Source organism: Tigriopus californicus, chromosome 1, assembly GCF_007210705.1.
Source record: "Tigriopus californicus strain San Diego chromosome 1, Tcal_SD_v2.1, whole genome shotgun sequence".
NCBI classification, from domain to species: Eukaryota; Metazoa; Arthropoda; class Copepoda; order Harpacticoida; family Harpacticidae; genus Tigriopus; species Tigriopus californicus.
Window position 1 is genome coordinate 15,235,826 of NC_081440.1, and position 12,281 is coordinate 15,248,106.

A 12,281-nucleotide genomic window follows, 5' to 3' on the forward strand; every position below is an offset into this window, starting at 1 on the left:
TTTTGGCCTTTTTGTATGGCTATTATGTATGTACACATGTATTAAACTGTACATGCCATCGTCAGCTTTAAACAAAATAACTGTCCATAATCGTAGAAAAAGTTATTGACCACTCGGTTCCTTTCTGAGTGTGGCTGGCTTGGTCTTGTGGAAAGTAACAAAAGAGGAGCTTCACAAAAGATGTCAGGGTGTGTATTAAACCCAAGGGGGGGCGCTTTCTTTTCAGGCTGCTTTGGCTGCCCAGTGGGCTGGCCTCTTCAAATTTGGTGAGTGTCTTAATCGAGTTCAGCTGTTGATAACCCTGATGACGTCTTGCTACATGGGCAAAACAATCATTTAGTGCTTGAGAAGGACGCAAGAATCAGAGCGGCAAATCGAGGATTAATTCAACATGTGCCTTAGTTAGAAAGTTTGGGTGTGTCAATCGGTGTCAAAACCAATCGACCGTTTGAATGTCTTTCCACTGTTTTCCTTCTCATGTACCTGTTCACACATGAACGAGTCCTTTGCCTGTCCTTGATCCATTTATCAATCGTGAGATACTACTCTTTACTTTAAGGTTGCTCAAGCAGTAGAGTGACCCAAATCCCTGCCGTGAACATGGCTTGAGCTCGTCAAGCAAGTGGTTGATGGATTACTTTACCTCATCCAAAGACTGATTCAATTTAGATCAGATCAGAGGCAACTTCATCATCCGCCCCTACAGATTCTTGGCTGCTTATTACTTGTGGTCATAGCCGTCATTCCGCCCTTGGCCTACACATACGGCCATGATTGATCCTCTGCACTTTGAGGCCCACGCTTCAAGACAATCCAGCCCCTTATTGCCGTTCTCCTGCCCGTTTCCCACCCACCAGTGTTGTCCATGAAAACAAAAGCTTACAGACTGGGTCTAACTCTTCAACTGACTCACTCAATTGGCGGTTGCTTGGCTTTAATGGTCCATAAATTGTTCCCACCAGCCCTGGATTGACTGGATGGCTTCAACCAATACTATTTAAAACACGCCAAGCATCTCTCCACAAAGAACGTATGTTCAGGCAATAGGTCAGCTTTTGAGTTGATTGGCCATCTCAAATTGTTTCTCTCCCCGACGTGGATCAAGAATAGCCTTCATGTTAATGGCATCATGACCCAGGCCATGGGTTTTCATTGACCTCCACCAACTCCACATTAACTGAAGTTGTCAATAGCTTTTACTACTGTTTGACTGCATTTCACTCAGCCAACTATATTTTGTTAATGATTTATCAACAAGTCAAGGATGCGGGACCTTCCCAGTGCTCATCTTTGTCTATGGCCTTCACTTATTGTGTCCCAGCGCCCCAGCTCATCCTGAAAGCGGCCAATGACTCTCTTTTCAAATTACTCAGGACATACCTCTGAGGGTCTTAGTGTGCCAATAATGCATGAATGCACTTCATGAGCAAATTTGACCCCTTGCCATTGACTGAACAATTGTGGGAACCTGACCTTTTCGGACGCAATTTCCGAACAAACCATGCTCTTCCAGGTCAACAATGTGGCATCATATCATTGTCCTGGGACCAACATTTCTTTGGAATATTGACGGTTGCACCCAATTGCCTGGCCACAAGATTGGCAATCAGTCCAATCGAGCCATCCTCTACTCTACAACTACCAAAATTTCCATCACTATTCCTCTTCAATAGTGTTTATCTTACTTATTCCTGAAAACTGAGCTGATTGTTGTCAATGTCATCTGTATTTTCACCTGGTTATCAATATACATATCAACTAAACCCTGTTTTGTGCTCTCATTTTATTTAGATATTAACATTACTGACGTGACCTTAGAATAAAATACTGGACCACAATTTCAACCTGTGATCTGCTGATGAATAGTACTGTGACATTCAAGTAAAATTGTTGTCCATTTAATCATGCTTGATTTTGAACTAAAAAATATGTAAATAAAAGATACTATTTATTGCCAAAATTGAGTTTCGGAAACCTATAAAAAAGTTAACAAAAGTTATCAATCTGTTAGCTAATGGTATAGTTCATAGAAAAGTAAAACAGGCCTTCAACTAGAAATTAATATTAGCTAACATCTGATGAGATTGTTAATAAACCCGACGTTTGGTTTGTGCTTGTATCCTCCTTTTGTTAAATGCTTATTATATCAATCATCTTTTATTTATTGTGCATGAACGGAAATTTTAAATGAATTCAAATCACAAAAGGTAGTTAGTGATATGATTGCTGGCATATTCATTTGGTTAGATATCAAAATCAAAATACGTATTTGGCAAACTATTATGATCGGGGGTTTTGTTTGTAGACAGTCCAAAGAAGAACTGTTTGCCATAAACTAAACGTTTCCCAAATTGTTCGGCAAGCATTTTGACATAAATTTTCTTGAATAGGGGCGCAAGGGATGCTTAATAAAGCATCTTATAAAGCATCTTTGAACGCACACTAACATTTTGAACACGAACATCCCTTGTTCTGCCCATGTAGGCGTTTGGAGCGACATCTGGCGAATTGTAAGCCAAAACACCCCTTGATCAAACCTTCCATTCAAAACAATGCCACGTTTTTGTAATCACGCAACTAAAGGACCAATATCAGACTCCAAAAGTCCGTTTGACTGAATCCATGTAAACAAACGAAACTTTATATATATATACTCTGTAGAATCTAAGTGTGTTCTTTCTTGCTGTTTCCCCATCAATCTCGCCCAAATCTAGCATCATGTCCATCCACCGTCTGACCCGGAGTGGGCGAGGCCTCTCTCAAGCTTGGCTCGCTCATCATCATCATCATCCACGGTCTCATCTGTCCACTTCGACAGTGTGGCATCAGAAGTCCGTGGATCAAGACACATTGACCCACAAAGGCACGGAGCATATATCCTTTGACCCGAAGTTCATTCGCCAGGAGCCCGCGGACGAACGCACCCATTTCCAAGACTATCTCGAAACATTTGGCGAGCTCCGATTTGGTCGACCCCAGGAGGCAGCTCCGGACCGCGATTATGTCATCTCGGAGGACCCCCAGGAATGGCAATTCGTCAACCGACTCTTCCCCATGAGCACGGTGCCCGAGGTGCCGGATTTGCCCGAATATCCATCAGGCTTTGTAAAGCCCACGGCACAACCCGGCGATTATCGGTGGGTAGCCCATAGTCTTTTCAAACCCTCGGCAATATGGACGGGGATACCAGGGTCCAGAATTGACATTGGGGAATCGATTCAATAATCCACGTATGGCGTTCCTCTTCCAATGACACTGACCCCTGACCACTGATTTTCAGTATTTTGCATTTCAATTTTCAGCTCAATCTTAAATTGAATGAGCTAGGCCTCTTCTTGTTAATGATTACTTGTGCTTTTATTCCGTGCTTGAATTAGTATTGCACTTTAAGTGGGCGTCGCTTTTGATCCAGGTGTTCGATCAAGCAGAAACTTCAAGCACGTGATTTTAGCGACCTGCGGTCCGTCTCATCCGAAGGAAAGCGCCATGTGTTCACTCGCTTCCAAGGTATTCATTCTGGTCCATGCCATCCCCGTTCATATTCCCAGTGGTACATGGCTCTAGCTACGTTAAAACGAATTTGGGGTGTAATTAACCTCCTTCCTTTCTGCTGCATGTTTGAGTGCTTTGTCAAGCCTTAACCTTGGGTTGATATTAGTGCATCTAAACTTATAAAGTGGGGAGTAGGGGACAAGGTGCGCAAAAAGAACATCTCCTGAATGAAGTGTCATGCTTGTCGCTCGAAAACATCATTGAGTTTAGTACAAATTTGGGCCCACATGCACTGAGCATTATATCATGCTTTGCCTCCTGACTCATGAGAGGACCAAGACTCAATGTGTCGACACTCTCTCCTGAGTAATAGGGAACACCAGGTCATTATCACTCCATGAGATCATGGCCAGGCCTCCGTCGACTCGATATCAAATGATGAGTAGAGTTCAATTAATAGCGCTAGGTTCAATCAATGAGGAAGCTAATTCAAAATATCTTATGTTCTAGTTGTCAGTTTGCCCTTCTCAGGGCGGCATTTATTGATGAAAGTTAGAGAATACGATCTTGCATTACCCTAGACTTGAGCTCAAGATCAGTTCGAAACATACATAACCTGCCTTTTGGTTGTCGCATTTATAGGTACCACGTTTATCGAACGGTCAAGCACATGCTTCCCGTTTACATACATCACAACATAAAGAGCCAAGTCATGCGCACCAAGGTGGCCCGTGTGGATGGGGATTTGTTTGCTCTTCGGGATGATTTAAAGAAGTTTCTCTTCGAGCGATATCAAATGGACTTCATATCTCAAGTGGGCGAAGTCTACGGCAAGGTCATCTTTCGAGGGGATTTTGAACAAGATTTCAAGGAGTTCCTCATCGCCAAAGGCTTTTAGATCTCTCCCATGGTTAACTTTTGTTTGTGCAAGTAAATAATTGAATGAACAACGGTGACTTTCTGATTGACTTTCTATTGGTTTTGAAAATGAACTTTGGACTACACTTGTTCGGTGAGTTTAAAGTATTGATGTTGTTGATCCGGGACGATATGCATGTGCATCTTGTAGATGTTTTCTCCGGGCACGTCCATGGCAAAGGGATCTTCGGATAATGTCTCTGCAACTTTCGGATCGCATACCTCCGTGGTGATCATCACTCGTCCGTTGCAGGAGGCGTACAACGACTTGCCCGTGTTGTTCACCTAAGGAATGAATGAAATGGGCGTTGAGTTGAGTGAGTGGAAAAACACAGAGGCTAGCCAAACTCACGTTCCATCCAGGTAGGATGTCCATCCGTCTTTGACTGATCAGAAGACTGCCGATGGGAACTCTTTGGCCGTCAAACACTTTGACCCCGCGTTTCTTGCCCTTGGGGTGGCCGCATTTGTTGCGTGTGTTCGATTTACCCAATACCTTCTTTCCTCGGACTCCCCCAAGAGCATCTAAAAGTGAGCAAGCAGATTTTGAAACATACTTTCAACCAATTCCCCATTACTTTGGGGGGTTTGGGCTTTCACGAGCGTCATTAACCTCTCAAAAAAAGGTTATCCCCGGTACATTTGAAGTGAAATACTAGAATTCGTTTGACAGTTACGAGCTAAACTTGATTGATATTTGGTCTACCAACGAATTTGAGTTAGCAGACCGGGCTACTTTTTGAATGTGGAGTTGATCTGGAATGCTTTTCAAAAATTTGTCCAAACCTGACTAGAAAGATGCTAGAGGATCAACGCTTACATAGTCCTTACGAATATTAAATGAAAAAAATAAACAATGAAGGAGCCGAGAAAGATCATATGAGATTCTTCAAGGCTTTCAAGTGCTCGCAAATTAAGCTCTGTAATCGCGACAATAAACCCTAAAATCTGGGTCATGAATATTGTTGAAAACACACCCTATCGTAAACATTTCAAACTTTCTCAGAATACTGTGTCCCTGTAATCCTAACATCTCCAGTCTCTCATAATACGAGGGGCTCTCTCTTTCCTTTACTTAATATCCTTAGTTCACTCGGTTTCCTTTTGAGCATTTTGTTGTTGTTGTTGTCTGCCATATATATATCTCATGGCTTTCATCCGCTACGTTTTGGAGATAATTTTTCGTGGGGTAATGGGGGTTAATCTCAGGGGCAAGTCCTTACCCCAAAATAATCAAAAATGTTTCATATGAAAACTCATGCCAGACTTACTATACCTATTGAATACCTCCATTCGGTGCTATCTATTTATGAAAACGGTTCTAATCTCAGGGCGAATACCCATCTCAAACGGAATTCCGTCCAATTTAAGCGTTTTAAAGCTCAAAGTGTATGACAATTTCGACAACCCCCCACGTTCTATCAACTTAGTATGAAGACCGTAGCCCTCTTTCGGTCGCTAGGTTTTATAGTTGAATGAATCGAATTGCTGGCTTACACTCCACCGGATGATCCAAGGCCATGAGTGGACAACGAGGTAATACGGATTGGGAGCGGAACAATCCCGAAGCTTGAGAGAGTTGCCACAATGGACGAAAACCAGATATGCCACAAAAGGACATTGTGAGGAGGGGATTCAAGGGAACTTTGTTGAATTGATCAGTTATCAAGGGCTCGGAGGAGATGTTCCAGAGGTTTATTGTTGATGTTGTCTCAGAGTGGCGTGGTGTTCCTTGAAATTACAAACACGAAACCTCTCATTACCGCATATCGGAACGATTTCATAGAAGATGAGAAGTAATCCAAAACTAGCGCCAAAACCCACATATGAGTCAAATTCATGTCACCTTATTTGAGGGAAAAGTATTGTCGAATGGGGTACCGGGGTATCCCACGTGGTTTCGTGAACGCAAACTTTAAAATGCGACAGCACTAAATTTTATCTAGTCGCATTTCAAAATGTGTTCATGAAACTACCTGATACTCGCAGTAACGCAGTGCAACTGGGTACAAATTGCACCTCAATCTATGCACTCACAAAACCACATGGGGTTACCCCAATAGATCTGGACAGCATTATAGTAGTATGGATAATAAGATTTAGATTCAGCGTGCGCTGCTTGTGCTGAGTACCTCCGCGTTCTTTTCCTGATACTCGCAGTAACGCAGTGCAACTGGGTACAAATTGCACCTCAATCTATGCACTCACAAAACCACATGGGGTTATCCCAATAGATCTGGACAGCATTATAGTAGTATGGATAATAAGATTTAGATTCAGCGTGCGCTGCTTGTGCTGAGTATCTCCGCGTTCTCCCATGCTGATGATTCAAAATTAGTTTGGGGTAGGAATGGTCAGAACTCAGGTAGTTTGGTAGAGGTTGTAGGTCAAATCTATTCTGCGGATTCTGAGAATTATGTGGCCTTCATTGAATGAAATTCCGTTCAATGACCTTCAGGTCAACTCCTTTGAATACTCCACATGTAGATAATGGAGGTAAAGATATTGAACAGGTCTCATCCATGAAGGATTTAGGTGTAGTCCTCCAGACTATGGAAAGTTCGATGAGCATATCCAATTGAAAGCTGGCCAAGCTGTTCAAACCTGTGGTTGGATACATAAGTCCAGAGATAGTATCACGATGCTAACTCTGTTCCAGTCAATTGTCCAGCCGCTTGATATTGTCTTGACTATGCCTCGCCCATTTGGGCTTCAATTAGTTCGTTGATTTGCAAAAGTCAAACAGGTCCAAAGATGTTTTACCAGGAACATTGAAGGTATGAGAGAGGCTAGAGAGTTGGGTTGGGACTGTACAGTGGTCAGGGAAGGTACAAAAGGTACCTGATGCTTTACGTTTTCAAAAGTGTCCATGAGCTGTGTCACAACCCAGTTTTAGGGTCAATTGCAGTGACCACAGAGGCTTAACCTGCGTGTTGAGGGCACCTTCAAAGCCTTCAAGAATTCAGGCTTGTCAAAACAGTGAAGTCCAACTCTCTTCTTTCTGGGCTCCTTCATTGTTCAATTTGCTACCATCAAATCGTACGGATTATAATCCAGTCGTAGGATTTAAGTCAGGCTTGACAAGTTATTGCCAAATTCCCGATAAACCTATATTCATGGGCTAGCCAGATCCGCCAACTCTAATTTGTTGGACGATCAAATAATATATACGAAAATTAAAGTAAAGTGAAATAGGTTTCTCGTCTTGAACTGCAAATTTTCACTATGTGATTTAGTTGATGTGTTAGAACTTCAGCATGCACTGAACGCAATTACTATTCGAATGCTCTAGTCTTTACATTCCTTTTGAAGAATAATTACTGAAGTCAATGATTATTTGTTTTCTGACACCACATTTTAAAAAAGCAAATCAGGAAATTGGTACACATGGCAGACCTTTAAAAATGACAATTTAATAATATCAAAATGAAGATTAGACAGACCTGTTGAAACAAAAGATGAGAAAAATTTGCCAATTTACTTCAAATATGCTTGTTAAGCAAGTCGTTCACACCAGTAGCAACTAAAAAGGGCAACACCGCCCATGTAATCATTTAAAAATCAATCCACGATGAAAAAAACAACAAGTTGGTGAAAGTTGATAAAGAAATTGAATTAATGTTTGCGTGAGCCATTTTTGCGCTTTTACACTTTTCTTGTTCTTTTCTTTTGGCAGCACGTAAATGCAATGAATGTTACATTGAATGTTGCAGTGACTGCTTGCTTGCCTTTACAGTGCCACGAGCCTTCCCTTGAAAAAGAACGAATTAACTTTCATGACTGAATGCTTCCCTCGGCTCAGTTGCGGAGTAATATTCGTAATGATAAGAGTAAACTAATTAAGGACACAAGTGATAATAAGACTCTTGTCGTCACTAAAATAGAACACGCTAACATGAATTTAAACAGAATTAAGTATGGTTGTCAACAGACACATTGTTGATTTTTCCTTGTTAATGCGCCTCGTGTTCTCAGTATTCTTCTCTGTTTGTCCATATATCTTGTTCATTTCGCAAAATTTTGACTACATACCTTCCTCAATAGAATGGCTGGATCCTAAGGAGCGAAAACGTATTTTTATTGAATATGTACTGAAAACCGTAGAGCTTGTCCGGTGAACTTAAATTCCCGTGTAACTTATACAGAATATGGCTGAGAAATGAAGGTTTTCGCTTTTTTTGGACCTGAATCAACTCGAAAAATTCCCAGGAAACAAGAGGAGGAGAATCGAACAAGTTAGACAAGAATGAGTTAAGTTAGTTGGGACAATTAACTCCCTCATTCTTTTTTACCCGAAGCTCAAGAAAAGCTCCTGCAACTAATCGTTGTTAGTTAACTTATAGAGCCTTTGAAATACAACTACCAAAGATACAAATATCAATCAGCAGTAGACTTCTTTTTTCGAAAAAAAATCGACTTTTCGAAAAAAACTGTTTCTTCGTGTTTTCGAAAAATCATTCTGCACAAAACCGAAAGGCTGAAGAATTATTGTTGCACATTTCGAATTTCCCGTCCTTCTTAATGGGCTTCAACAAGGTGCATTATGAATCAATATCGGACAAAAGATTAGGATTTGGAATTTGAAAAAGTGTTTGGACGAAGAAAGACTGACATGTGAACATTGATTTATGTATGGTTTTGGTATCTAATCCCTTGCAGGCCAAATAAAATTTATGTTTCCCTAATTGTACCCGGTAGAGACGTGTAAAGTACCGGATCGGATTTACGCTGTGTGAGTTAGTCAGGCTGCGCCACAGTCGTGGCAAGAACTACCATGATTTAAGCACATCCAGTGCTTCCAAATTTTCATTGACAAAATTGTTCGCCATCTCAGGAAATCGTTCGACAATTATTTTGAACTATTTAAGTCAAACATTCACTTGATAAAGAAGTCATTACATGGCAAGTGACAAAAACATGCAGAAATACGAAAACAATATTTGGTGCCAACATTTTGTCATCAGTAAGATACATGGTGACACTTTCTTCATGGTAGAACCAGAGGGCGCACTAGTATGAAATCCCAAAGCTTTTCACTTCTTTATAGAGAGTGACTTAGTTCCCCAGAGGATGTGGATTGGAATCTGGTCATTGGAAGTCACCCTTATGAGAGAAAAGACGTGGTACAGTGGTCAGCAAAAATTTCTTAGATCTGAGAGTTCCCCGGTTTGATTCTTTTCCCTGACTCTTCTCTTGGAGACTTCGAGGCTCTGATGACGCCCACAGATGGAGAATTAAACTCATGGAGACTTTGAGAGGCTAACCACACGTGCAGATGGAAAATTAAACTGATGCACAGCTTATCGCAAATAGCATAAGGACTTTGTTGATGGCTGGCTTCACTGAACGGTCGAGACTCAACCCGGCGACCCCAGTATTCAAAGACACTTTCATCTGCTTTGATCCATTTTTTGGTAATTGTTCGAAAAATCGAAAAGCTGCCCTTTTTCGTTTAGTTTTTTCGGTTTTGTATTTTTCGAAACAAAATTAAAGTCTAATCCGTAGGTCTCAAGCACAATAATTGCCTTAATGTACGCTTGAGAGAAAGGAGCTTTTTGGTTTTGATTGTTTAGATATTTTTGAAGAGGTTAATACAACCAAGGTGTCATTTAAAGACGATGTCTATATTGCACTTGGTAAAGTAGCACTATGCATTTGATGAAGTAGCAATATCTTATGAAGAATATGACTATCACTTGAAAGTTGTAAATAAACTCCAACTTGAGATTTTCAAGGAATATCTCAAAGTATACTTGAAAACCAGTGCATTAGAATTAGCTGATGTTTGTAATAAATAATGTTCATTGAATTTGATAGATCATGGACTGGATCCTTTTCATTTGATATCAAGACCAATGACATGGAGAGCTTCATCAAGGAATTCGTGATGGTGTTTTTTTACTTTGGAATTCAGAAGGTTGCAATGAGGATATAAAAGATTCGTAAGATATCGATAAACAATCGAATTGCATTTTTTATAATTATATGGTTCAGCAATGATGCAACCTTTATATATTGTAAACCTCAAATTTTTAATCTAGTTTTATCTTGAATGTCAATTATGCTTCAGACATCTGAGAGATCAAACGAAGCCTACTTGTCTTGTCCGTCAACCTAATGCCTAAAAAACCATGCCATTTTCACCATAAGCAGTAAAAGAGTAGCTATTTGATCCAAATGACTTAGAATAAAAAATCAGGCTAAATCAGGCCCGGGTGTTGTCAAAATAGTTTTGATATCCCGTGGATTGAGCATATCCTCGTGTCCCCCCAATAGTCAGTTATCTAGTTACCATCGAACTTCTTCTAGGAGATGTGCACCCACAAGCAGGGTGGGCAATTTTGAGAATCAGCTTGACTTTTGGACACCAAGTGGACAAAAGTGTCCAAAAGTGGACAAAAGGGAACAAAAGTGGGCAGAAAATGTCCAAAAGTAAGTACAATTGTTCAAAAGGGAGTTGACAAGCACAAACTTTTAAACCCTAAATCATGTTATTTCTTTACCTAATCTAGACGTTAACCAGCAAATAGAATCAGTAATTAGTAAAATCTAAGCTTTCTTAAAATACATAAATATGAAGTAGCAACTAGCCTTTGTAGAAAACAGACACATCATTTCACTAACGTTTTTAATTTCCAAGATATACATTAAAATGTGTTCTTGAGATCTCATTTCATTATCTTGATAAAATACAGCTTTGCAAAGTCAAAACAAATATCATTAATATTTTTTTGAAGGTAAAAAAGTCCAAGCCACACTACAATTAGGGCACTCAGTGGCTGGGGAATTTTAATTAAAATTAAATCTTAAATTTAAAAAAAACTTTGCAGTTGTATATCAAATACCCAATAATATTTTTTATATTTATAAGGATGTTATACTTTCATCATACGTATAAAAACTAAGATATATGTTTCTTTAAAAAATAAAGTGATTCTTCTCTTTTTCTGATATCAAATACATCTTTAAAAGTTAAAAAAAACTAACAATATTGAAAATTGTTTGCTTTTGAAAGGAAAACCATGAATATACAAAAAATATGTCATTATCAAAATATACCAATGGGGTAAAATGTCTATTTTTTTGTCTTAGCTCTTTTTAAGAGGAAATTCCAAATGACTTATGATTTTAAACCAAAATGTTGTTGCAAAAAGTTAACAATGTTGAATAAATGAAGCTATATAACCAGAATATAATATTTAGCTTTTCCAGTTTTTGAATGCTTTGCACCAGCTGTATTCTACTAGAGAGGGGCTTTGCTCCCTACTTGCTGTCTAAGGTTAGATAAAAAGAGTTAAGAACCTGCCTTTCAAATAAATTTTTGGAGTATGTTAGAGGTATATGGCAAAGTTTTACAGACTCATTTTCCTTTTGGAACCATCAAAGAGCAATTTTTAAAGTAAAAGATAGGTTTCAAGTAGAATTTCCTATAGATTTGTAGTATTTTTGGGCATTTTTGTCCACTTTTGTCCACCCTTATTTTTGGACAATTTTGGACAGGGGTGGGTGGACAAAAGTGTCCAAAAATGAAATGCCCACCCTGCCCACAAGTACAGGGTGGCTCCAAACACTGGGTACACTTCATAAATCAATATGCAACTCTTAGTAGTGGATAGAGGTTTCTATTTTGGAGACTATCATATAACGAAATGTTGTTCACTTGGCAAGATCTACAAGCTGTTACATATGGGTCCTCTCATTTCTAACTTTGTGAGTCCTTGGCGTAGGAAAGATAACGTTGATCTTGATCATTTCGTTTGGCGACGAATTAGTTCTTGCTCTTCAAATTGGGTACATTAATGCCTCAACTGAGTTGTGGGGTTTGGAGTGTCGGCTTTAGTGTAAAGTTTTGCCCAAGTGAAAAAAATAAG

The 12,281-nt window shown here is 39.7% G+C and overlaps 2 protein-coding genes across 2 annotated transcripts; one reads left to right on the top strand and one right to left on the bottom strand.

Annotated features, from left to right (window-relative positions):
- The first annotated feature begins 2,451 nt into the window (after nucleotides 1-2,451).
- On the top strand, nucleotides 2,452-4,460 carry LOC131884051 (large ribosomal subunit protein mL49-like). The gene is made up of 2 exons (XM_059231692.1): nucleotides 2,452-3,137; nucleotides 4,135-4,460. The coding sequence occupies exons 1-2, from the start codon at nucleotides 2,719-2,721 to the stop codon at nucleotides 4,388-4,390; spliced, it is 675 nt and encodes a 224-aa protein (XP_059087675.1). The 5' UTR covers nucleotides 2,452-2,718; the 3' UTR covers nucleotides 4,391-4,460.
- LOC131884069 (uncharacterized) lies at nucleotides 4,446-6,141 on the bottom strand. The gene is made up of 3 exons (XM_059231708.1): nucleotides 5,908-6,141; nucleotides 4,763-4,935; nucleotides 4,446-4,695 (listed from the first exon to the last, which is right to left on the bottom strand). Exons 1-3 carry the CDS (start codon nucleotides 6,029-6,031, stop codon nucleotides 4,492-4,494), a joined length of 501 nt encoding a protein of 166 aa, XP_059087691.1. The 5' UTR covers nucleotides 6,032-6,141; the 3' UTR covers nucleotides 4,446-4,491.
- Nucleotides 6,142-12,281: the final 6,140 nt, after the last annotated feature.

Bases quoted from the DNA above. Each gene is read 5' to 3' on its own strand.
- LOC131884051 (XM_059231692.1), top strand. From the start codon at position 2,719: ATGTCCATCCACCGTCTGACCCGGAGTGGGCGAGGCCTCTCTCAAGCT. The intron at 3,138-4,134 runs GTGGGTAGCCCA...TCGCATTTATAG, and splicing joins GCACAACCCGGCGATTATCG to GTACCACGTTTATCGAACGG.
- LOC131884069 (XM_059231708.1), bottom strand. From the start codon at position 6,031: ATGTCCTTTTGTGGCATATCTGGTTTTCGTCCATTGTGGCAACTCTCT. The intron at 4,936-5,907 runs GTAAGCCAGCAA...GCTCACTTTTAG, and splicing joins CTTGGATCATCCGGTGGAGT to ATGCTCTTGGGGGAGTCCGA. The intron at 4,696-4,762 runs GTGAGTTTGGCT...TTCATTCCTTAG, and splicing joins ACATCCTACCTGGATGGAAC to GTGAACAACACGGGCAAGTC.